This window comes from Myxine glutinosa, chromosome 6, assembly GCF_964187855.1.
Source record: "Myxine glutinosa chromosome 6, kmMyxGlut1.1, whole genome shotgun sequence".
Classification (NCBI taxonomy): domain Eukaryota; kingdom Metazoa; phylum Chordata; class Myxini; order Myxiniformes; family Myxinidae; genus Myxine; species Myxine glutinosa.
In genome coordinates this window covers 12,488,357-12,514,949 of record NC_136266.1, presented here as the reverse complement: position 1 = coordinate 12,514,949, position 26,593 = coordinate 12,488,357, and the positions used below count along the sequence as shown (strand labels likewise).

General features: G+C 44.8%; 1 protein-coding gene across 8 annotated transcripts in view; it reads right to left on the bottom strand.

Annotated features, from left to right (window-relative positions):
• The window catches only part of LOC137429595 (NGFI-A-binding protein 1), a 54,886-nt gene that overhangs the window by 14,319 nt on the left and 13,974 nt on the right, over positions 1 to 26,593 (bottom strand). For 6 of the 8 annotated variants that reach the window (XM_068119624.2, XM_068119623.2, XM_068119627.2 and 3 more), the window contains 3 exons: positions 15,493 to 15,696; positions 2,575 to 3,393; positions 1,245 to 1,378 (listed from right to left, as the gene is read on the bottom strand). In XM_068119624.2, coding sequence (XP_067975725.1) covers positions 1,245 to 1,378; positions 2,575 to 3,393; positions 15,493 to 15,630 — 1,091 coding nt within the window. In that variant the 5' untranslated portion in view covers positions 15,631 to 15,696. Of the gene's footprint in view, positions 1 to 1,244; positions 1,379 to 2,574; positions 3,394 to 15,492; positions 15,697 to 21,758; positions 21,878 to 26,593 lie in introns of all 8 variants that reach the window. The other 2 variants (XM_078779617.1, XM_078779616.1) reach the window with 1 other exon arrangement.

The window sequence follows — 26,593 nt, the reverse complement described above, 5'->3', positions numbered from 1 at the left end:
GCACCGATGACCATCATTAACATACTTTATTCCCCATGGAGAGTTCTTTACAATGAGCCATGTCTAAATTTTTCTATGCAGCGCTTTCGGAGATATAGAGGTGCAAATTTATTCGGATCTTTCAAGATGGCGCCCATACCACATGACCTATGAAGTCATAATTATCATTAAAAAAATTATACAGGTGGAGTTGCACCTATGGTGAAAATTTCCTGTCCATCGGACCAACGTTTGCAGAGAAAATCATATTTATTCTGTGGGGACAAACAGACAGACAAACAAACGGGCTCAAATGCAATGCCCTCTCCTCAGGCCTTTAGCCCATGTGTGACCTTTCGACCTCAAAAATATATAGGAATTTGTCAGACCACGAACTCTACCGTTTGGTGAAGTTTCGTGAAGATCGGTTTAAAATTGTGACCTGTAGGAAAGTAGAAGTGAGTGGACAGACAGACAGACAGACAGACACAGACACACACACACACACACACACACACACACACACACACACACACACACACACACACACACACACACACACACACACACACACACGTGATCAACGTACTTGTCAAAAATATATTTTTTTGCCAAGTAATAACGCACAAGACCAACCAATATGCTTGAAAAATCTTCGATTTTGCAAGTAACAAGAAGGCAGGTATGACGAAAATTGATAGAAGCTTGACCTTAGAACATGGTTATTTTGACGGTCATTGGTCATGGTCATTTGAACGTGGTCATTTTTTGATCCACCTTCCATTGGATTATCAAATCTGCTCGGAATTTGTAGGTCATGTTTTTCAACTCATTTGTGTCAAGTTTGACACGCAGAGCAAACACTTTTAGTCATATCTGTTTCATGCAAATGACGTCACTGTCACCCAGACCTTTGACATATATAGTCAAATAACAATGACAGCCTCAGTTTTTCCTTTGGAATCTTCTGGTAGTGTCTGACAAAGATAGCTGAAAGCGTTCGCAAGTTATCCCACTCACAGACAAACAAACAAACGAGACAGACTGACGTATGCCAACATTTTTCAATTTTCGTCATAAAAACCAGACAAACAGACAGTGGTGAAAACACAACCTCCATCTACCTTCAGTGCCAGGGGTGATAACTGAGCATAGGTTAGAGGTTATGACCAATGGTGGGGAAACAGACTAAACAGTCGACGCCCTTGTGTGAATGTTACAAAACAATCACCATGGACAGGTATTTGGGCTCAAGCAGTAGTCACCTGGATTGTCGGTGGCTGTAACGATAGCCGGAGTCTCGCACCACCTGGCGTGCCAAAGGGAACAGTTCATCTCGACGGGTAAGTAGTGCTGGATCTTGCAGACACAGCTGGAATGCGGCCTCGTTTACACTGAGCTAGGTCAGGGGTGGAATGGAGCACCGAAAGCAGAAGCGGTAATCATATGGTAACTCACATTGTTAACTCAACGCATCACCCAACTCTGCATTATCAATACAATGTAACCCTCAAAAAAAAAAATACATATATATATATATATATATAAATATATATATATATATATATAAATAAATATATATATATAAATATATATATATAAATATATATATATATAAATATAAATAAATATATATAAATATATATATATATATAAATATATAAATATATATAATATGTATATAAATATATATATATAAATATATATATATAAATATATATATATAAATATATATATATAAATAATTAAATATATATATATAAATATATAAATATATACAGTATATATATATTATTCACTTGAGCCACCACTTGGTCAACAAGAGGCAATGAGTTTAGCATGCATGAGAACACCTTTGCACAGTATAGGCCTGCAGGAATTGTAAAACGTCACTGCAGTTGATAGCTCAGCTCACTTTTGCAGCTGTTGTGAGACTGGTTTGCAGTATGCAAACATAAAAGTCCAGTCTCGCCAGAGGATGAGTCAAAAAACATCATCAAAGGACTTCAGTCCAAACTTCAGTCCCCCATCCAAAACCTTGATCTTTTCTACCCCTGCTAATTTCACCCCAATTCCACTTTTTTGAAATACCAACTTCTGTCCTGGAAGTCCTTGTGTTTTAGACTTCTCCCTCCCCACACCTCCTCCCCCCAAGCCCTTTCCCTTCCACACATCTCCCTGCTCTCAAATGTTGTGTTTGTGTGCTTCCCCTTCTCTCCCCATCTTATCTTCCGCTCCCTCTTTTTATATATTTTGTTTGTCTGGTTGATTTGTTTGTGAAGTAAATGTTAGCTCTTTCATGAGCCTAGATTCAGTATACAAAAAAAAACAAAAAAAAACTGACATCAACTTCCAAAGACAGATTTATGGCAGCACGTTGTTCTTGTGGACATGAAGCATCCAAAGTCATACACCATTTGTTGTATATAGAACAGGTTTGCATTAAACTTTTGTGGTTAGCCCAAGGGAGGGACAAATAACAGAATTATAATGAAGAAAAAATAAATATATTTGCATCGTTTCTCAAAACATCAGTAATACTCCTCAGTGCTGGGGTCAAAATGGTGATTCATTCCGAGCAGCGGTCGCCCTCACCTCATGCTGCGTCAGACGGCGACCCTCTTTTCTGCGCGAGTCAAAGCGGCCATAGATAGCACTAAACTTGCGGATTTCGTCATGCCGCATGGGGTCTTCAGGTGCAAGTGCAAAGATGTGTCCAAGCATAGCGGTCAGTTTCCGGTTGGAAGCCAGAACTTCCTGTAGTTCTCTTGGGTCCGTGGAAGGGATTGTCTGCAGTGTGTGAGCGGCACTCAACGTTATGGCCTGCCGCGTGTTCTCCTTAAGCTCACCAGATGAGGAGCAATCGTTGAACCCTCCGTGGCTGTCATTAGGGCTGGGTGGCAAGTCACGTTCTAATGTGGTATCGCCAGACCCGCTTCCATTCTCCAATCGGTTTGGACTTCCGGATGCAGAAGTATACCCTGCAGTATATGCTGGAGGCACTGGGGAATGTCGAGATGGTTCTGCTTCTGGAGTCACTACAGATGCTACTACCCCTGGGCGTAGTCGGCTGTTTGCTTCCACAGCATTTGCGACTGCGCGTACCAGTGGTACTACGGATATGCCGCCAGTAGGTGGACTGGTTGAGATTACAGGGCAAGGTGAGATTGGAAGGATCGCGGGAAGAGCAGCACGAACCTGCGCTAAAGCTGCGGTGCGGCCGGGGAGCGCTGAAGCAGTGGCAGCAAGTCCAGCGAGGCGCGAGATCGGGATGGAGGCAGAAGGGAGTGAGGAGGCGGGTTGCAGAAACACAGTGGGATTGTTCACCCACTCCTGAAGGGCTTTCTGCAAGCGTCTAACATGCAGTGGTTTACTCGCCATGCCGACCAATGCCATGATTTCTAGAAACTCATCCTGCAATTGAGAGAGAACACAATAGAAATACTTTAATGCATTTACAATTCCAAGGCAAGCCCAGTGTTTTAAGGAAAATATTATACAACATTGTAAATGACCAATACAATTCCGATTGCAAAATCACGGCAGTTATTCCGAGATAAAGTATGCTCCACGCACCCATCCCACCCGCCCCCCGCCCCCCATAAAGGTACAAAACTCTTGCACATTCAACGATGACCCATCCACACCAAATCCGCACGAGACATGCACAAGAACAGCAGACACAAGAGGGTCACCCCTCAGTCGTTTCACAGCCAATTTGGCAGCAACTGAAGCATGAGCTAATGAGAGTAGTCACATCCAATGAGGAAGTAATGTTTGCTGCCTTCTGGTAAGCAAATGAAGGGGGAAAATGTACTCCAAAGCCTTCTTGGAAATCTGAGATAGATAATTAAAAGCCACAAAGTACATGGGCAGAGTAATTTGAATATCTCTCTCTGGCCAAAATATGCTTAAAGAAATACAACTTGTATCGGAACAGTCAAACACAGGCGAATGTAACCTTTGCAAAGACCGGAATACAAAGCACGGATATTTTGCAAACATTGCACTCTGTCGGTGTGCAGAATGATGCATTGCTTTGCCTGGAATAAAGGCTCACACTGTCCTCTGACGTGTTGAATATGGTAACCTACTTTGGTTCAACCGCATGGGATGTTTTGGAGAGGGAATAAAATTAATTCCTCATGAAAGCACTGTCCTTTCACACACGGCTAAAAGCAACATGAACATGAATGCATTCCTGCATAAAAATATTGTTGCGATTTTGAGAACCCCTCACTTTGTAAATACTTGTTAATAATATTCCATCATTTAAAAGGTTAAAGGTCGCACCCATAGTTAGTTCATATGCAATACGTAGGCCACCATAGGAACTTTAGTTATTTCCTTATTATGTGTCAGATAAGGCCGTGTGCCCAATAGTTGAATCTGCGTTGCATTAATCAAATAAGATAGGCCCCATTCGCTTCCTTTCCAACCTCTCTCTCCCAATTCTATTACGCGCCTCCGCTTGCCAGCAGCGTTCGCTGCGTTGAGCTGGTTTGCTCAAACAAACGCCATTGAACATGCGGTCTCAGGCCGAGGAAAAAGGGGGCGGGACACAAGAATGAGGCGTGGCCCTGTCAACTAGCCATCAAGGGCGGAGCCGGTGAGCCCTCGCTAACCAACCAGGGCTGAGGTGAGCTCGCTGGCGGGCGTGGTTTCAAAGTGCGCGCATTGATCTCAAAGCGCATTATATAAGCGCAAGCGCCAAGCCCTTTTACGGACTGCGCAGAGGCGGCTGATTGTGTAAAGACTGCGCCAAGGACTGCGCAGGGGACCATCGATTGTAACTGACTTCATGCGGGGACTTCATTCGGCGGCCTCCTTTTGCAAGGACTTGAAGGACTGCATGCAAGAAGAACTGCGTGAGGGTGTCGTTTGATACGAACTGCCTTGTTGAGACAAACATTAATAGAGAGAGAGCGTTGGCACGCTATACGGTTATCCCGTGCGTAGCATCCCAGTCCCCCCCGATATATCTGCAAGGTCCGCTCGTGATCAACGACACGCGGCGCGCTGCCGGCCTGCTTCCATCACCACCACGGCACGAGTCGGAACCGGGCGAGGAGCCTGACCATCTGCCTGAACCTTCCTCCCCTACCACTACAATTCCGTGTGAGTGTGTCTGTTTGTCCGGGGTCATAAGTTAAGACTGCATAGATAAGCCTGCCCTGTGTCCTTTTGTTTCTTCTTCCTCCTGTATATTCCTTTCGTTTCCTCTTTGGGTTTTTGTACATAATAAATAAACCCTCATTTGTTCTTCCTACACTCTGGTTTCCTCTTATCCGATCGCTTTAGTCTTTTCTTGATTGAGTACCTGTGGCACGATCTGGAAACCGCTCAGAATCGGGTTTAATTTTATTGTTAACGGCTCGGGCCGCGGATTGCTAACCGCTCGGCAATTTCCATCTTATCCGTGGTTCGAGCGGGAGTTATTTCCCTGCTTTACGGTCGGGTTAGTTAGTAGGTATTTGGGACTTCGTTGACCAATCACCCGAGCTAATTCCGACCGGAAGGAGCGTCATAGCTTCCAGGATTGGGGGGCGGCCAGCTTAAAAGACAGGGGGATTAATCCCCCATTGATAAGGGGAGCGCCGACCCCCGAATCCGCAACAATATCAAGGGTGACGTGACTTTTAATAGCTATAACTGAGGCCCAGTAGTTTAAGGACCATCGTCAAGTTTGAACCAAATCGAAACTGTGAGGTCTCACAAGAATGACTCAAGATCTCAGTGTGTTCAAAATGCTGATGAACGGTAAGGCAAGAGTTAATTTATTATATGACAAAGTCCCAAGAAAACCAAGACATCTCTGCTGCTCCATAGCTCAATAATGAAATTAGCTTGGTAACCCCAAAGGGGTCCAACATTGGCATCGAACAGAAGATACGTCGACCAGACTCAAAAATACAATCATTGCTCAATGCAACAGGACAGGCGTCATGTGACACACAATCTCGTGCAAACCAGCGAAATGTGGAAAAGGATGTAAAATGGATGGAAATACACGGCCACTGCATTCAGATGTTAACCAAATAGAAAGTAGACACAATGATGCCAGGAGTTTGCACAAAACATGATCATCTAGGGCTGAGCGAGTCTGAGTGAAGAAGAATTTATGAAACTCTGACAGAGGGGACTCCGAGAAAAGATGGATATATACAGTAGCTCAAGGTAAAGCTGGGTGCAAATAATTGCATGTCCTCGTTCTCTTGTACGGGGCATTTTTTTTTTTTATTGAAACGTTTTTATGCCTTTCATCAAATTCACAGACCAGAAGAATAGACATATTTCAGTAGAAATGGAATAACAATTGGCAAAATAAACAAACAACCATGAAGGCTCAGGTCCTCGATTACAAACAAAACAACCATGCATTTTAAAGGCCATTTTCCCTGCTAGAGAGGGGGTTAGCCTTGCGGTCCCCATGACAATCTTCTCCATTTTGCCCTATTTTCTGCATCTCTCCTTGTTAACCCCCTTGCCCACATTTCTTCTTCCACCATCTTTAGCCAAGTCTTTCTCGGTCTTCCCCGTCCTCTACTTCCTTCTACATTCATTTCCATCACTCTTCTCAACCAGTCACTTTCACCCTTCCTCAACACATGACCAAACCATCTCAACCTGTTCATCTTCACAGCATCAACCACAGGCTCTATTCCCATCATCTTTCGCAATTCATCATTTGTCTTCCTCTCTCTCAACGATACTCCGCACATCCATCGAACCATTCACATTTCCACCCTTTCCAACCTTCGTTGCTGCTCTACGTTCATTACCCATGTCTCGCTCCCATAAATCATAACACTTCTCACACATGCAGCATACACCATTCCCTTCAGCTTCAACGACACTCCCCTCCTCATCAGCATGCCACTCAGTTCCCGAAACTTCTTCCATTCACATCTCACTCGAGCAACCGTTGCCGAGTCTGATCCACCTTCTCCATTCAGCATGTCTCCGAAGTAGCAAGATGTTTTCACACCTTCCAGCTTCACGCCATCTCCAAGATCCAACTCAACATTTCCTCCATCTGCAGCTCCCTCTGTGCACACCTTACATTTGAATGTAGCTGCCACACTGGTTAATGACCCTCAGACCACTACATTTTTTATGAACCCACTCAGCGCACATTGTACATTGAATGGAGTTCACTCCGACACCCTTCCTAAACACAGTACAGGACCACTTCCCAGTTCTTTCCACCTCACCACATGCTTTACCACTTGCCATCACCTTCGTCTTTCCGATATTCACCTTCAGACCTTTTGTCTCCATACATTCCTTCCACTTGTTCATCTTTTCCTTCAGTCCATCCATACTTTCCGCAATCAACACCAGATCATCTGCATACAACAACTCCCACAGTAAACCCTCCTTTACGTTCTGAGCCAGCACCTCCATCACAGCCACAAATAGTAGTGGACTTAGTACCGACCCCTGATGCACTCCCACCTTCACCTCAAACTCACCACTGTTCGCGTCCTTCGTCCTTACAGCTGTGCGCGCTCTTTTGTACATTGCCATCACTACTCTGATCAACCATTCCTCCACTCCTAACTTCCTCAATGCCCATGTCAATACTTTGCGTGGAACCCTATCGAATGCTTTCTCCAGATCAACAAACCCAAGAAACAACTTCTTCCTCTTCTCCATGTACTTCTCCTGCAACTGCCTCACAATGAAAAGCGCATCTGTCGTTCCTCTTCCTGGCATAAATCCAAACTGCATTTCGGCGATCTTCACTTTCTTCCTTATCTTCCTCTCCAACACCCTTTCCAATACCTTCATTCCATGCTCCAATAACTTTATCGCTCGGTACGAGCCACACTCCAGAGGGTCACCTTTCCCCTTGTATCGAGGGACGAGCGTACTCAGTTCCCAATCCACTGAAATGCGGCCTTCTTTCACCACCAGATTACAGTTCTCTGTCATTCTCTTCACACCCCAACTTCCTGCTGCCTTCAACATATCTCCCACAACTCCCATCGGCCCTCCCGCTTTTCTACTCTTCATTGCTTTTTTCGCTTCCTCAACTTCCTTCTCAGTTATCTTCTCTGCCGGTCCTAAAACTGGGTTACTCTCGATGTTGCCATCCCATTCATTCTCTGTATTCAACAGCATTTCCATATATCTTTTCCATCTTCCTTTAATTCCATCTGGGTCCACAACGATTTGTCCCACTTCATCCTTCAAGCAACTCACCCCCATCACATCACACCTCTTTCGCTATCTGCTTTGCAATCCTGAATACCGCTCTCTGACCCTCTTCCGAATCCAAGTGTTCTCCGAACATTTTCCTACATGCCTCCTGCGCCTTTGCTACCTCTTTCTTTGCAGCCTTCTTGGCTGCCTTATAACTTTCATGCTCTGCTGTTTCTGCTCCCGTACCCTTCGCCTTCTGCCACTCCTTGAACTTCTTCCTCTTCTCGTCAATCCTCTTTCCAACTTCATCATCCCACCACCATGTTTCCGAGTGCCACGGTGGTCCTTTTGTCCATCCACATACCTCACCAACGGCTCCCAACAGACTAGCTTTCATTGACATCCAACCACTTTCAAGCTCAACCACATCATCCTCTACCCTACTCAGCCTCTCTTTTAATGCCTCCCTTACTGTCACCTCTTTCAACCTCCACACATTTATTCTCGGTTGGTACTTCACCCGCCGAGCTCTCCTCGCACCTTTCACCCTTATGTCGCAGACAACCAAGTGGTGCTGTGAAACAGCCTCCTCCCCCGGGATCACCTTTGTGTCCCGGAGGTGCCCCCTATCTCGCCGACGCACCATCAGGTAGTCAATGGTTGTCGTCGACCCACCTGACGTGTATGTAACAAGCTTATTATCCTCTTTCTGGAACTGAGTATTACAAATCAACAAATCAGCTCCATCAGCAAACTCCAAAATCCTTTCACCTTCTCCATTTCTCACACCATATCCGTAACCCCCATGAACTCCCTCAAAACATTCCATACTCCTTCCCACATGTCCATTTAGGTCTCCTCCTACCACAACAACTTCCTCATCTTTCACGTTTTCCATCAGCTTCTCTATCGCACACCAGAACTTGTCCTTCTCTTCATCGCTCCGACCAACCTGCGGAGCATATCCCGAGATGACGTTCACCAAGAGCTTTCCAATCATCATTTTCACCATCATCAACCTATCACTCACTCTAGTCACACTCACCACACTGTCCACAAACTCCTCAGAAAACAGGACACCAACACCATTCACGCCCTCCGGGCACCCTTGCCACACAAACTTGTATTTCTGTCCCTTCCTACCCTTCACCATTCTCACACCACTTCCCTTCCATCTCGTCTCTTGCACACAACATATGTCCACTCTTCCCCTGACCAATACTTCCACCACTTCTCCTGATCTCCCTGTCATTGTCCCTACATTCCATGTCCCAAACCTCAGAAACCGATCTCCACTTTGGGCTGTACCCTGCCCATATGTAGTTGTAATTGTCATGGTTCTCTTTTTGAGGCAATGTTTTTATGGCCGGATGCCCTTCCTGACGCCAACCCTCTTAGTCGTCTCTTACGACACACAGGGATACGGTGTACCTATTCTAATCCAGGGTACACAATGGGAAACTTTAAAACATGGAAATTCTGGGGTGGGGGGGGGGGGGGGGGAGGGCGGCGTTAGCATCACGGCTGCGGTTTAAACATATTTAAATAATATTTAAACAAAACCATCTATATAATAATAGTGTAAGGACTCGACTTTGTTATCCCTTTTACGCCGCACCCAGTGACCCGATGCCCACGGTACTAATGGATTTACGGTCTACGAACCGCGCTCTTTGTTTATTACATACAGCCATACTCGAAAAATCTGAATTAGCCGACGTTGGGGCCAAAAAGCATCCGATCAACGGCCGATACGACGCCATCTTACGACGCCATCGTATTGACGTCTGCTGGGTGAAGGCGAAGCAAGCCGTCCGCTGATTGGACAGGCGAAGGCGACAGCAAGCCGTCCACTGAGTGGACAATCCCAGAGTGGTGCTATGCCGATTCCTATTACGAATCCATTCATTTTTCAAAAGTATATCATAGCGTTGTCATTTAAGTAGATTGCAATAAATACATTGTTCATGTAGGCTATGCACTCTTCATTCTCATCTTTCTTCCTAACTCTGACTCGGACAAGCAAATCCCCTATGCCATCCATAATGGTACACTCTATCCATACACCACATCCTCCCTTCCGTGGATGTTCCACGGGTTTCGGCTAGTGATAAATAACCTTGGAAAAGTCTCGAAGTGAGGACGTGGATTTGAGAAAGAAGTAGCAGAGGTGGAAGAAAAAACGAGATATAGGGGGCGGGGCACAAGTCGAGATGAGGAGGAGAGCGAATAAGCACGTGTCCAGGAGGAGAGAAGGAATTAATAAAGAATTTTTTTGTTTGTTTGTTTATTTGTTTTGTTTTTAAAACGTTGGACAAAGGGTAAGATGTTCGTGAGAGGTAGGGGGGAGAAAAGAAAATCAAAGAAACAAGCAAATACTATAAAGGAAAGAACTATCTTCACAAAATACTGACGGGGAGGTGGGGGGGGGGAGCCTGGAGTGACCAGGCTGCGCATGAGGTGCGAACAGAAGAACGACTAATTACACACAAATTTGCAATAATTATAAAATATAAAATAACCACCTTTAGAGGCCATTTTTCCCCGCAAAGCGGGGGTTGGCCTTTTTCGGGAACCGTGGTTGTTGTTGTTTTTTTGGTCCCCTTTTTGAAGCAATGTTTTACGGCCGGATGCCCTTCCTGACGCCAACCCTTTTTGCCGCCTTTAACGACAAACAGGGAATTACCAGTGAACTGGTACTCAATTAGCCGACCTCGGAAGGATGACGGGCTGAGTCAACCCCCCTGCCGTTAATTCAGCGATCGACCGGGATTCGAACCCAGGATCCTAGGATCCTAAGCCGGCACCCTAGCCGCTAGCCCAACACCAGGGTACAATACAATAACAACACCAGGGTACAATACACCAATAATTACAAAACCAAAACTAAATAGAAACACAAAATAACATACACAATAAAATAACCAGTGGAAATTTGACAAAGACACGAATGGGAAAATACTCATACTTTGATGTCGTGGAGAGATCGAAGCAAGCCTCCTCGCTCGAGGGACCGGAAGCGGATTTCCCTCCATTAAGAGTTAAAAAAGAAGAAATCAACACTTGATGAGTGCGAGGAAAAAAATTAAAACATCTTTGTCTGCACAAACCCATATTCCAAATCCGTCCAAGTTGCTAGAATCTACAAAGATGAAAATCAGAATGGTCCTGTAGGAGTTCATCCATCAGCAGCAAGCCTGTCGGGAAATGATGGCTAGAAAATTGTCTTCAGAATTTGGTGACATAATAGTCACAGAGCATCATTTTCTTTGGGAGCACCAAGGAGGTGCTGGACTACTGGGACATCTTGGAAACAAAGGTAAAGCCAACCCTTCAAACCCATTCTTGGTGATATATGTAACTAGAAAAATGCGACTGTCGCAAATATGCCTCCGCATAGTCCCACAACAGTTAGATGCCATCACTCTGCATATGTATGGGCAGGGGATCATGTTTGTGAAGTTTCATGTTGATGGGATAAGGTTCGTTTTTCTATCCAAGATGGCTGCCAAACCACGTGACCTATGACATCATTATTTTCAAACAATATGCAACAGTTCTGTGAGATGATATTTGTAAAATTTCGCATCGACAGGGTGAGCAGTTTCAGAGATATAATTATTTAATATTTCCCTTCAATCCAATATGGCTGCCAAACCATGTGACCTATGATGTCATAAATTTAATATTTCAATACAAATGGGTCATAGATCATGTGCATGCAATTTCAGATTTTTAGGATAAGGAATTAGATTAAAACATTTTTTGCTGGTATGCCACTTCAGCTATGATATCATTATCATGCTTTTGTTCCCCATTGGGAGTACTTGACAATGTGCCAAGTTTATAATTTTTTCATTCAGCGGTTACCGAGAAATAATTTTTTAATTATATGCTTTTAATCCAAGATGGCTGCCATAACGTGTGACCTATGACGTCACAATTATCAAAACATTCTGCATGGGTGTGTCACTCCTATTCTGAAAGTTTTCTCTCAATCGGACATATGGTTGCTGAGAAAAACGAGGTTTAGCCCATACGGACGGATGGACGGACGGACAACCCGAAAACACAATGCCTCCGGGGACTTTGTCGGCGGAGGCATAAAAAGCTTTGCAAGATGATTCAGACATGGAACCGAGAGGACAAAATCGAGAGTGTGTTTACACTTTGATTTTCATTTTCAGTTGAAAACAACTGACGGAGTCCAGCATCTGAATCTTGGAAGAGATATCCCCAGATCTGCAAATGATTGAAGTTCCTTAAAATAATATAATGGACTTTCTGGTTCATGTCGGGAACATTAGCTGCAAATCCAATCCATGCACGACCTGAACGATTCAATGTCGTGGAGGTGTAAATCTCGATATATGATTATATTTCAACAGATTTGTCACACCAACATATCAAATGTTTTCATCAAATTAAGAGACTTGTTCCAAAATACACTATTTTGTTATTCCTGTTATTTTCTTTGGAAATCCCTGGCCTGCAAAATGTAGATGCACACTGTGGCTCAAGCAAACACATTTACACTTGTATCCAGGTTATTCATCATGCGTCCTTTCCTGCACCTCCCCCATTCTTCCGCACACCCACTCCTTGTCGAAGTCCCCCTCGATCTTGTCCTTCAACTCCGCTGCTGGTGTCACCCACCCCCTACTGATACTTTTGACCTGTTTCGTCCTGATTCATTCAGTGTGCGAGCCCTTCCACGAGCCTCGACTCTGTATACGAAAAAATCCTTCCATTACCATAACATTGACATCAATCCACTCAGAAAAGAAAATAAATCCGAAACTGACCAATCAATTGAGGAACTTTAAACTTATGCCATCAGCAACATTAATACTGAATGAATGAATGAATGAATGATCGTTTTAAGGCCATTTTCCCTGCTAGAGCGGGGGTTAGCCTTGCGGGCCCCATGACAATCATGGTTCCCTGTTTGAGGCAATGTTTTTTTTTATGGCCGGATGCCCTTCCTGACGCCAACCCTTGGTCGCCTCTTACGATGCGCAGGGATACGGTGTACCTATTCTAAACCGGGGTACACACCGTGAAGCAACATTAATACTGTGCATCATTAATCACAGATGACCGCAAGGGAGCATTCTCCAAATTTCTGGACACCCATAATCAATTTTGCTTTGATGCCGGTCACTGTATGCCGAACATAGGCCTTTTGTTGATTGGATGATAGGAAATAATACTGGAACATCAAACACGAGATCACGGCGATCTATCTAGACCTCTCCCACGATTTTAACTCGGTCAGACACCATACCTAACATCCTAATCTTTTTGCTAAAAGCAACAAGGACTTCTTTCACTTACAGCTGGCTGACTTGCTCGATGCTCAAAAGCAGCTGCTGCTCTTAATGGTGCAATTTCTCCCACATTCACCCTACAGTGTGCTAGCCCGCAGGGCCCTAGATCTGATTCCTTTCATAAATCAACAACCTATTAGATTACCTAGGCAAGCTCCGATACATTTTTCAGACCAGCTTAACATGTCACAAGCATCTCACACGCACCTGATATGATACACTTAGTGTTTTTATCCTTAACTATCGAGTTAAAATAAAAAATAAAAGCAATCCAGCACCGGTCACGTGACAATGAAGCAAGGCACGCATTCTTTCCACTTTTATCTATCTGCAGAAAAATAATAGCAGCGATTCATATACTAAATAAGCATATTTAAGGTACACAGGTGCACAAACCTAAAAACCAAAGTGAAAAGCCATGTGCTCATCATCTCTCTCCACTTTCCTTTTCTTCACTAAAGTATGACAGAACTTCGGTTCAAGGGAGATATCAACAACAGATCACAAACTGGTCAAACAATTGGAACATGTCTTTCAATCCGGACAAATCTCACACTCTCACTTTGTCTCTCCGAAATGACCGTCTGGAAAACCCTCCCATCGACTTTCTCAACAATCCTCTCGACGAAGTTCTGTCAATCAACCGTTTGAGTCTCGCTATCTGCCATGATCTTTCCTTGGAAAATCACATTTCCAATCTGGCCTCCAAAGCCAGTCGCCGACTGGGCATCCTCGGTCGTGCTAAGTCCTTTCTGGGCACTTCTCAGCTCCTCACCACTAACAAAGCTTTCATCCGCAGCTCAATGGAATACTGCTCTCCCCTCTGGGCCGGTGCTCCTGCCTCACAACTAGCTCAGCTTCACGCTGTAGAAACCAAGGCTTTCGGAATCATTGGAATCTCCCACGTTGAAGCCGATTCTGAGGGCCTTTCACTCGCTCACCGCAGGCAGGTTGGTGGTTCCACTGACTCCTCTCCGGCCTTGCTCCCCCTGCTCTGCCTGTGCTCTGTTCCTCAAATATTCCTTCAAGAAGCACAATATCTGCCAATAACCCTCTTCTGGTGAAATTACCAAAATCAAGACTCTCTGCTCACCTTCACTCTTTCATTCCTCTTTTCTCCCGCCTCTGGAACAAATTCCCATACTCTCTTCCATCCCTCTCCCCCCTCCAGATCTTCAAGATATCTGTTCACCACTATCTTTTATCTTCCCCCATTCAAAACCTTGATCTTTTCTACCCCCCATTAAAATACCCAAATCCACCTCTTTCAATCCCAACTTCTCTCCTGAAATTCCTAATAGTGTTCATTTGCTTTATACCGTGTACCCCTCCCCTCCTACCCCCGGCCCTCTACCTTCCACAGATCTACCGACGTCCCTGTTCTCCACTGTTGTGCTTGTGTGCTTCCCTTTCTCTCCCCCTCTTGTCTCCCGCTCCCTTTATTGCATGTTTTATGTGTCTGTGCATGTTTTCATGTTTAATGTGTTAGCTCTTACACGAGCCTCGATTCTGTATACAAAAAAAAAATACACAAAAAAAAAAAAACAGCCATTAATGAATTTATTCAAAATCTTTCAAGTCCATTTGATACTTCTTTCTGAAATTGATTACCGCTTTCAATAATCTCCCAACAGAAGGTCCAGATCTAGAAGCTTTCCATTGTTTGTTTCTATCACACGTGTGGAAGTCATTCCCTAACCCTGTCTAATTTCACCCTGGATTGTCTCCAAATCACTCAAGATGACTTTCTAATGAGCTTGAAGGCCCACGGGCAGCTTTTACCCTGTGTAACCCTATTAAATTCCATATCCACACAATTTCAAACCGACCTGGCTGCCTTGGCCTTTTACTTTGCTCTTCAAAGTTATTCATAATTTAAGGTCTGCTCGACCTTCTAAAAGCATACATCGTCACATAGAAAATGATTTTCTTATGCCACAGACTATAAATGTTAAAAGGTAGGCCTCTGAACCTCTAGTGGGTCAAAGTGAAGGTCAAAAAGGAAACCAAAAACAAAGAAGGTTCGATGGCACACCTCGCCTGCATCCACCAGCTGCTGAACATCATCCCCACCCTGCTCCACAAACGTGCTGTAGTAGGACAGCAAGTTACCACGCTCAAGCAGGCGGAAGAGTTGCAGCTCGCCGAGAGTACGCGGCTGTGGCACCTCCATGGCAGCCACCGTCTGTAAATCTCACCACGAGCACAGAGGATGGGCCTCCGCCGCTGAGCAGAAAACCTACAAGGACAAGCAGGGAGAACAATTTTTTTTAAAGAAAGTTAAAACAATTTTTCAATCTTGAACTTTAGGATTTACTGCCAAATCATTTTAAGGCTCCCCAGAACCTGTATTTCAAGTGAGATTGGAACCCATGGAGGCCTTATTGTGTGGCACTCAAAGATTAATACTCTATCTTTCCCACTTTTATGTTCTTGTCTTTTGGCTTAGTTTCACAAGTTGGACCAGTTTGCAACCTCTGGTGACTCACAAATCACCGGATCCATGCCACCACTGGATTACATTTGTACTACAAAAAGGTCATGAATAAATTAAAACATTGAGTCGCTCATAACATTCTCTGCTTTGCAAGCAAAAGGAGATAAGCATTTGGAACTGGAAAAGCAGAGCATTAATGTATCTTATTGCCTCGTCCATTTTATACTGCACTGTAATTGGCCAACTCAGATAACAGCACAGACACGTGACCATCTCAGACAATTGGATCAGTTCCTCATCCTTTTCTCCTCTGTACCCTCGTCATCACGTTAAACTTATACAGGAGTGCCGTTTGCAAAAGTAAAATTATCCAATTGCACTCATTCTCATTCCTGTTTTCAAATCAAGTGTGTTCACCACTAAATGAGATTCAGCACTAAATTAGCTCATTCAAGATTTTATTTTTAAATACTTTTACTCTTTTACAATAGTGAAGCTTTTGTGGAAAAATAAATATTGTGACAATACACATCCACTTTAGTACAAACCATGCTATATTGTGTAAGTTGGTGCACAACCTTTGTACCTCGCTTTCTTTCATCAACAAGCATGTGCACACACACACGGACACATCACACAGACATGGACACGGACACGTCTCTCACACAGACACAGACACTTGAGAATTTCAATCTTTTGAGAGAAGGCTAATTAGCCAAATGTTGAACAAATTGGAGTGCAGGATGCACCCATGACATCACTACATGTAGTTATGTTTCTAACCTCAACAAAAGCCAACGATTCATAAATTAGGAAACAAACTCAGCATGAACCTCAAAATCCCATTCACACATTTTCAGCTTGTACATTTATACTTTGTTGCCTGACCTATTGACCGAGCCATAAATCTTTGTGTTATGCTTTTAGCAACCGTGCGTTAAAATTATGGATGGCTTTAACCCTCTGCCCAACACATCTGAGTGCGAGCTATTTAGTGTTTATAAACAACAAACAAATACAAATTTTGGCAAAGGTTGGAAAATATGTAGGGATGGCGCATAATGCCAACAAAGCAATGGGGTCAGGATTATTGCATAACGATGACAATCAACACACTATCATTGTATATTGAAAATAGGAATGAAATAAAGATGTCGGGATCCATCATGCGGTGCTGAAATAGCCTCGTTCTATACTATTTGTGTGTTGAATATTATTGTGATCTTACAATCACGACCTTGATTCTTTACTTTGCGGCATGTTTTTAATTACCTAATATAAAACTTTCTTTACTTGTTTGCATTCTTTTGGTGAACCAATTGTTCAATTGGCCCCAAGAATTAGCCTGGATTTAAAATAATAATTTATGTCTTGGTCCAATATGTAGCACTTAATGGATGTTATTTAATTACTTTCAGGGACTGAATCACTTTCAAGGATGATGGACAGTTCTTCTAATGGTTGCTTTGGCCATAAGTGAGATGAGTAAATAATTCAAGGTCATCGATTCTAAAAAATGGCCTCAAAAACGTGGTGCGATCAAATTGGAAAAAGTTTGGTTCAATGTTTTTGGAAATTTGGGTAACCAACGACCCAAAATAATAATAATTTCTCAAATTTTTTTTAATTCTCTTCGAAGCATGACAAGTTGATACATTGGTGGGATTTCCCCCAGTTTCTTCAAGCATGGCCTCCATGAAGCTGGCCTGTTGTGTTGGTGTCAGCTTGAGTCGAGTGGCCAGGGAAACCATCTTCAAATGGCACAGGATATCATGGGGGATGAACGCCAGGGTGCCAGTGTGTTTGCTGCGTTGATGGGTCCGAGTGGAAGTCACAGTGGTCATCTGAGTGGCAGTCACATCACTTTCATCGTTGCTGCTGTCTGCTGCCTCACCGTCGTCTGCCAACGAAATGATGGAACTAGCAGCACTAATTTTCTGCACCTTTCGCTTGCGCCGTTCTTCCTCGGCCTGCTCACGAACCTAGCGACGGTGCACCTTCTGCAACAGGACATTGTCGTAGGTGCTGGAAGATGTTGTGCGGTCAGTCTTCATCGACTGCAGGAACATAGGCTCCGGGTTCGTGACCAGCTGCTCAACGTTGGCCAGCCACAACCAGAAGTTCTCATCCAGTTGTTGTTCCATGGCATGCAGCTTGGCGAGCATGGCCGGGATCTCCCTCATCTTGCAATTGGCGCCCAGAAACTGAATGAGCAAAATGATTGCCTGGTGGTCATAGACAGTGGGTAGGTTGGCCTTCTTGTAAAAGTCAGCGACCTGGGCGAGGACAGGCTACACAGACGCCCATTTGGGTGGAGCACGAGGACAGCTGGTACACTTTGCCACCACACCCTTCTCAATGTGATGCAGGACACAGCACAGGACCTGATGGCAGGTGGGGTAACATATTCCCATTATCTGTGCATCCTCCTTATTGATGGCGCTGCCCAGACCGAACACAGCCCTAGCCTGTCGTGTTGCCCTCGGCGTTCTGGCCTTGAGAGCCCAAACTGTCTAGCACATGAGCAGGTATTAGCTGAGGTGTAACAGATGGTGGTTGGCAGATGGTGCCCATTAGCAGGGGTATCCAATTTTTACCCGATCCTAGTGGGCCAGTGGGGGGTCTAAACAAAATCGAAAATATTTTGCAGATATACTATATGGGGCTAGTGTAACAAAAAAATGTATGATTAGATTAATATGAGAATATTTTTCAAAAGCGGGGCATTTGATTATGCCATAGACTATAAATGTTAAAAGGTAGATTAATAATATTTTTCAAAAGCGGGGCATTTGATGCACCCTACTGTATACAGTTGGACCCCGATATTCATGGTCCCAACATTTGCAGGTTCCACATAGTTGCAGTTGATAAATTACAACCCGCTTGCTTCGACATTTGCAGCCCTGTGTCCCACATATTCGTGGTTTTTCGTAGGTACCAAAAAAAAATAAAAAAAATAACAAAAACCTCCCACCATCCATGCGCATGAATGAATGAATGAATGATCGTTTTGAGGCCATTTTCCCCGCTAGAGCGGGGGTTAGCCTTGCGGGCCCCATGACAATCATGGTTCCCTGTTTGAGGCAATGTTTTACGGCCGGATGCCCTTCCTGACGCCAACCCTGAGTCGCCTCTTACGATGCGCAGGGATACGGTGTACCTATTCTAAATTGGGGTACACACCGGGATCATTCATCCCAGCAAGCTGGTACTCAATTTGCCGACCTCGGAAGGATGACAGGCTGAGTCAACCCCCCTGGCGTTAATTCAGTGATCGACCGGGATTCGAACCCAGGATCCTGGGATCCTAAGCCGGCACCCGACCGCTAAGCCAACACCATTAAAAGCATATTCCATGCATCACACATAAACCACTCCCAACCACGCATAAACAATTTCCCATGAGCTGTGCACATTACATTTCTAAGAGCATCTTCCAAGCATAACATCACACATTAAGCAGCTATACGCATGTGATTTGACATTATTTTCACGAGCGTATTTGCGGTTTTTTTTCGTATTTTCCTCGACATTTGCGGGATTTTCCACGAATCAGGAACTGCCAGGAACCAATCCCCCCTTTTCCCTTTGAAACAATGCCCCACATTCGTGGCTTTTTCCAGGAACGTGTTCCCCGCAAATGTTGGGGTCCAACAGTATATATTCCTAGTGGGATAAAGATGCTCAATACAACTCGCATGCTCTTCTAATCAAAGAAAGCTGCATAAAGCAATCATGAAAAGCTACACAATGTAAGCCCTTTGCTGTTTCAAACCCTTTCCGGGTTCCTCCACAGCTGCAGACATTCACAAGTAGTACTTGTACTACTTATATGAAAATGCCAATGCTACAGACTCCACTCAGCCACCGGACCAGTTTTGGCACTTGTTACCGAGTCATCAGCAACAGCAAAGACAAAAACACGCACCACCGAGGTTTTCAAGCATGCACCACGTGCAATGCCAATAGCAGTTAACAAATAAATAACTAGAAAGAGCAATCAGAGATTGCAGACCCTCGCCAGGACATGTTTTGGTGGTTTTTAAGGCTTTTGCGTTTAAACAAATATGGTGGCCGAACCACGTGACCGATGATATCATTAATTTATTTTTCTCCACCAATTGATCCATAGACGCTAAATAAATTTCATCTTGATCGGATGAAGTTTTGTACTTATTGAATTATGACGTGATAATGGAGGCACCTATGACATCACCATGAACATGTTATTCCCCATGGAGAGTTCTTTACAATGAGCCATGTCTCAATTTTTTCTATGAAGCGCTTTCCGATATATAGAGGTGCAAAGTTTTTCGTTTTTTCCAGGATGGCGCCCATACCACGTGCCCTATGACCTCATAATTATCATTAAAAAATTATACAGGAGGCGTACCTATGATAAAAATTTCCCATCATCGCACCAACTGTTGCAGAGAAAATCATATTTATTCTGTGCGGAACAACACAGACAAACAGACTCGAATGCAATAACCTCTCCTCTGGCGAGGGTAACTAGATGGTATTCATATAATATTTACCCTGCGCAATCAACTTGATGCAAGCCAACTCTTCTGTTTATGAAGGGCTTTTTTCTTTGATCCAATATGGCTGCCAGACCACGTGAGTGATTAAATCATAAATTTATATTCTCAAATAAAATTGTTGCGTATATCACGCTCAATAAATTTCAAACTGATCAGACCAAGCGTAGTCCCTGTCGAATTATGACGTCATAATTAAGGCACCAATGACGTCATTGTTAACAACACTTATTCCTCATAGAAGCGGAAGTTTAGGAGGAGGCTTGCTTTCGAGCAACCGGTCCCTCGAGTGAGGAGGCTTGCTTCGATCTCTCCACGGCATCAAAGTTTGAGTAGTTTCCCATTCGTGTCTTTGTCAAAGTTCCACTGGTTATTTTATTGCATATTTCTAGTTAGTTTTGGTTTTGTAATTATTGCAAACTTGTGTGTAATTAGTCGTTTTTTGTTCGCACCTCGAGCGCGACCTGGTCTCTCTTGGCTCCCTCTCCCCGTCAGTATTTTGTGAATACAAGTTCTTTCTTTCGCTGTATTTGTTTGTTTCTTTGATTTTCTTTTCTCCCCCTACCTCCCACGAACATCTTACCCTTTGTCTAAAGTTACAAAAAAAAAGAGAGAAAAAAAAGGAGAATTTTATTTTATTTTAAATAAATTCTTTCTCTCCTCACGGACACGTGCTTGTTCTCTCGCCCCCTTGTCTCGCCTTGTGCCCCACCCCCTTTATCTCCTGTTTCTTCAACCTCTCCAGCCGATACTCTCCTTTCCAACTCTAGTTTCCTCCACACGCATTCAACCATTTCTCCTTTTTTCTCAAATCTACCTCCTCATTTAGACTTTTCCCAGATTGTTTTTCACGGTTTTGTTTAAATATTATTTAAATATTGTTGTGGATCTGCCGCCGGCCTTCTCCCCTTACCAAGGGGGGATTAGTCCCTTGTCTTTGACTGACCAGGCGCGACCCGAGGCCTATGACGTCCCTTCCGGAAAACGCGAAATAGGGTATCAGGACCAAATTCGCTATTACCTAAATACTCGCGCTGCCCTGAAGCGAGGAGACGAGCCTCGCACGAACCACGTGTGTTGATACGCCGAGTGGTTGCGTACACGCGATCCGCGCCATTTAGATGGTGGAACCCGATTCAAGCGGTTTTATTCGTACCACGCTTAGTCAATGGAGAAATCACGGGTACGATCGAATCAGAAAGGAAGAACAGGTTTATTTACACTATACACAATGATTCAAGAGCAGAGACAGAGCAAATCCTTAAAAACACTTACTTAATCCCAAGGACACGGGCCCGTCTCTCACACACACACACTTACACGGGGATTGCAGATGGCAGGACGATGTTCACCAGCGCGTCCAGGGATGGCTTCCGTGCAGCTCTCTCTCCGGTCCCCGGCACGTCCTTTGGAGATGGAAGTCGGTGAAAGCAGGAGCTCTACGCGTGTCGTCGAAACGGAGCGAGTTATCATGGGGCGAATTGGTAGGGAGCGGACTTTGATGCGGCTGGCGGTTATTCACTTGCGGCTATGGCCGCGCTTATTCGCGTGAGTGAAAAGCGCAATATGCGTTACCGGCGCGCCTGGCTGCGCCGCGTACTTGGCACAGTTCAACGCCTCTTCTTCTCTCTCTCTGCGCAAGTCCTTAAACAACGCGCGTATCCTCCGCAAGTTCTCAAAACAACGCGCTTATCTTGCGAGTCCGAATCCTTTCGCCACCGCCGGCCAAGTCCTCGTCCTGCTGGTAAGTCCCCTATCTCTCTCTCTCTCCTCTGCGCATCTTTTTGAGGGCTTTGCACAGCGCATTATATAGGCACGCCCCGCGAACCTTCTCAAACTCACCAGACGCGCCTCACCACGCCCTCTCATGCCATGCCGCGAGAGCCCTGATTGGCTGGTGGTTCTTACCGTCATCGCCTCTGCCGCTCCGATCCCAACACCGCCCACCCCGACCACGCGCTCCTCCTTCTCAGGCCTACCTCGTGTTACTCGACTAGTGGGCAGCCAATGCTTAACAAACTGGATCGAGGCTAGGGTGGCTGGGAAATCGGTGGCAAGCAGAGCCTATTTTCCTGTCTTTACACAACGCAGGCACTAAGAGGGGAAATGGCCTATTCTTACACATACTAAGACATAACTATACTACAAATGGGCCTTCATGTTGTTCGTGTGACTAACTCTGGGGGGCAACCCTTTAACCTTTAATGACTTCAATGTGCCAATCTCAAAACCGCAGCAATACGTTAAAACTTTCCCCTGCAGTGTTTTATTCAATGGTTCATTACAACATGCTGTTTTTCTTCCCATTTAAAAGGCTTTTTAAAATTTCCTCTTCAATTCATTCCACTTCAAAAAAAAAATTCAATCTCTTGCAGTCCTTAATTTCTACATTCTCTAAACTCACCATCATTCCACCCCACTTCTATCGTTTTTAAATGGATCTCTGACTTGAAAATCACAATAAAACCAGTTTGTAATAAATGTTCGTTTTTCATGAATCATCCACTTTCTAAACTCTCCCCTCCTAAACTCCCCCCTCAACCATCCCCCCCAAATCACCCCTCGCCCCTTGCCATCAAAACTCCCACCCAACCCCTCTCCTTCAAATCTCTCCCCCTTCCATTTTTCTCCAATTCTCCCCCCTCCCCCTCAAAGCTGCCTCCTCCCCACTTCATCTCCCTTCTATCTCATACATACACCTCCTCCAACCTTCTACTCTGCTCTGCACCCCCCCCCCCCCCCTTCAAACAAACACTCACTGTGCCTCATCCCATCACCATCAAACCTTTTGTCCTCCTAATCCGTCCCCCTCTCCTAACTTTCCTGCAATCTCTGACACTATCAACAGCTCTCCCTACCTCCCCCTCTTACCCTTTGTTTTACCCTACCTCGCCCCTCCCCTGTCCTGCACCCGCTGCTCCCCCTTCCTTAATGGTATGGACCTCAAACATCCGGGGCCTTCGCTCAAACCTGATTGATCTCTCCATACAGGTTGCTTCTGACAAACCAGACGTAATCTGCATAACAGAAACTTTCCTCCTTCAAGATGTCTCCGATTCCTTAATATCTCTTCTTGGTTACTCCCTCCTCCGGTATGATAGACCTCAGCCTCGTCCTGGTGGTGGGGTTGCTATCTTTATCAAAAACACTCTTCCTCACTCTCCTTGCACTGCCCTCTCTCCACTCCACCCCCAGGAGTACCTCTGGCTAGGGCTTCCTCTCCGCTCCCACCTTTTGTTCATATGTGTTTTGTACCATCCTCCAAATAGTGATGACTCCATTTATATTTCGCTGTCTGACAACATGGACAACTTCTATCCACTCATTCCAACTCTCTCTTCCTCATATGTGGCGACTTCAACTGTCATCATGCCAGCTGGCTGGGTGTGGGTTCCTCTCTCACCAGCCATGGCATCTCAGCAAAGGACTTCTGCGACTCATTGGGACTGACGCAATCTGTCAATTTCCCGACCCGGATCTCAGTCAATGGAGCATCTTTTCATCTAGACGTGGTTATGACAAACTTCCCTGCAAATGTCTGTTGCTCTTCTTCTGTCCTCGTTTTGCACGTGTTCATTGTTCTCTGCTGGCTACCGGACTCCCTCTTGGTGCACGTGTGCAGGGCCACTCACCTACCCAAGGCCGTGCTGACGATTGACCTCACTCTGTCCATGCTGTGAGGCATCAGGAACATTGTAACCTTTGTGCTAGCAGGTTTCTAATGTTTGTTCATTCCCCTCCCCTCCCTCGTGAAAGTGTGCTGGGCCCATGTGGTTTTTATTCGTAATGATCGTGATAATGCGTAGAATAAGCTAAGTTCCTGCATCTCATCTGTTTTTCTATCCTATTGAAATAATTACATTGTAAATATTTGTAAATAAATCAAATCGTTAAACGTTTCATTTCTCTCTGTCTGTGAAAAAAATTTCTTCCATTGATCCGCCATTGTTCACACCCAGAGTAAAGATCGGCCATAACAAAATTATCATGACACCGGCAGTTACCAACGGTTTTCGCTTGGCCGTCTAAATCTCCATCTAGGAACAAAGGAAAGGTGTATACCGCCGGAGGGTACAGTGCATTCCCCGATTGGGACCGTCACGTGGTACAGGTAAGCTATCACGCGACGGACCAATTGGCTTTCGTAGTTGCTGGTTCGCAACCTGCCGAAGTACGAAGTTATTAGTGCGCGGCAGCCGCAGGTCCGGTAAGTTCAGGAGGGAACGGAGGCTAACCCCCTCATAGTAAACCCGAACCCCAGGCCGTAACAATATACTCCGGCCCACGTCATTAATTGGTTCCATAAGCCGTGACGTAACTCGGTTTTTGAAGTAAACCGGGCGTAATGTCTTAAAAATGCCTTAAAATGAAGACAAACACCGTAAAACTAGAGTAAATAACTGGAGGAGGCTGCGGATTCGCCCTGAATCTTTGCCACTCCCCGTCGGGAGTCCCTCCATTGTTTTCTATTGGTCGGGTCTTCTCCTCGAATGGGGTGACCGGCACGGACGTGTCGACCGTGAGCGGGCTTGTGTGCCGAGTGGCTCCGCGGCCCGCTTCACCACGGCGTGCTTTACCCAATGTGTCTGAGCAGTTTCACCGGTGGTCGTGTCGTGTCGTCTGTGACGAACGAACGAGCTCAGGGTTCCGTGAACCTGGCCGCCCCGGGGATCGACGCTCGCCTCCGAGTCATGGGCGTGCCCCGTCTTTCCTCGAGCGGCCGAAGTTGCGTGCTTCTTTTTTTGGAAGATGCGATATACGCAGAAACGACGACGTACAGGCAGGCATTTGCAAATCCATGCACATGTGCACATGAACACGTCGATCGGTTCGTCGACGCCGGATGCCGGCGAGGTGCCCGACGAGGCACCCCGGCTCGAGGCATGACACGGTCGTTCATTTCACATGGGCCATGGGCCATGGGGCCTGACCTCGTCGCGGACATTGCACACTGCACGGTGATGTGACGTGACGTCTGCCACGGACGGTCGTCCGAGCCGGCATCGTCATCATGTTTCGCCGTTGCCACGTTACGTTGGTTGTTTTACACAGTAAAGGAATAATCACAAAAATACCAGCAAAAGGCAAAGCAAGCACGCGACCACAGCACAGGACAAAATGCATATGTCGTCGCCTTTGTTTTGAACGAGAACCAGCAGATACGCGTCTGTACGTACATTTTAAAAATATTTTTAATGTGCTTTTTATTGTATTTTAAATTGTTTTTTTAGCTTCTTTTATTGTTAATTTATGTACTATTTTATTTATTTTAAATATATTTTTAAGGAAAAATTAATTTTTTTCACGTCGTCCTATTATGATGTAGGAGTGACGTAAAGTTGCACATAATGATGTTCGCTGAACTGAAATTTACTCTAGAAGAGTGGCGTAAAGTCGGATTTGACATAGGTCGAAATGGCGTAAAACGGGGTATTGCTGTATATATACTAGCTTGGCTCGGCTCGCTGCGCTCGCCTCACCACGCGTCGTTACTGAGGAGCGGGCTTATTTTAGCTGAGGATAATCACTGCACCTGAGTTGTTGTGTTGTGTTGTACCTCACCACCAAGTAATTCAAAACACCTCACCACCACGAAATTGAAAACACCTCACTGACACGAAACAAAAAACACCTCACAGCCACGACACACGTAATTAAAAACACCTCACAGCCACGAAACACGTAATTAAATAAAACCCTCACAGCCATTAAACACGAAATTAAATAAAACCCTCACAGCCATTAAACACGAAATTAAAAACACCTCACAGCCACAAAACACAAAATTAAAAACACATCACAGCCACGAAATTAAAAACACCTCACAGCCACGAAATTAAAAACACCTCACCACCACGTCATTTAAAAACACCTCACCACCATGTAATTCAAAACACCTCACCACCACGTATTTCAAAACACCTCACCACCAAGTAATTCAAAACACCTCATCACCAACTAATTCAAATCACCTCACCATCACATAATTCAAAATACTTCACCACCACATGATTCAAAACCACCACGTTATTAAAAACACTTCACAACCACGGAAACAAAAGTTTGAGGGAGTCGTTAAGTGACAACACAGACACTGCCCAGATTTGTAGATATATAGATAATGATTGCACCTGAGTTGCTGTTTTGTCATGCTT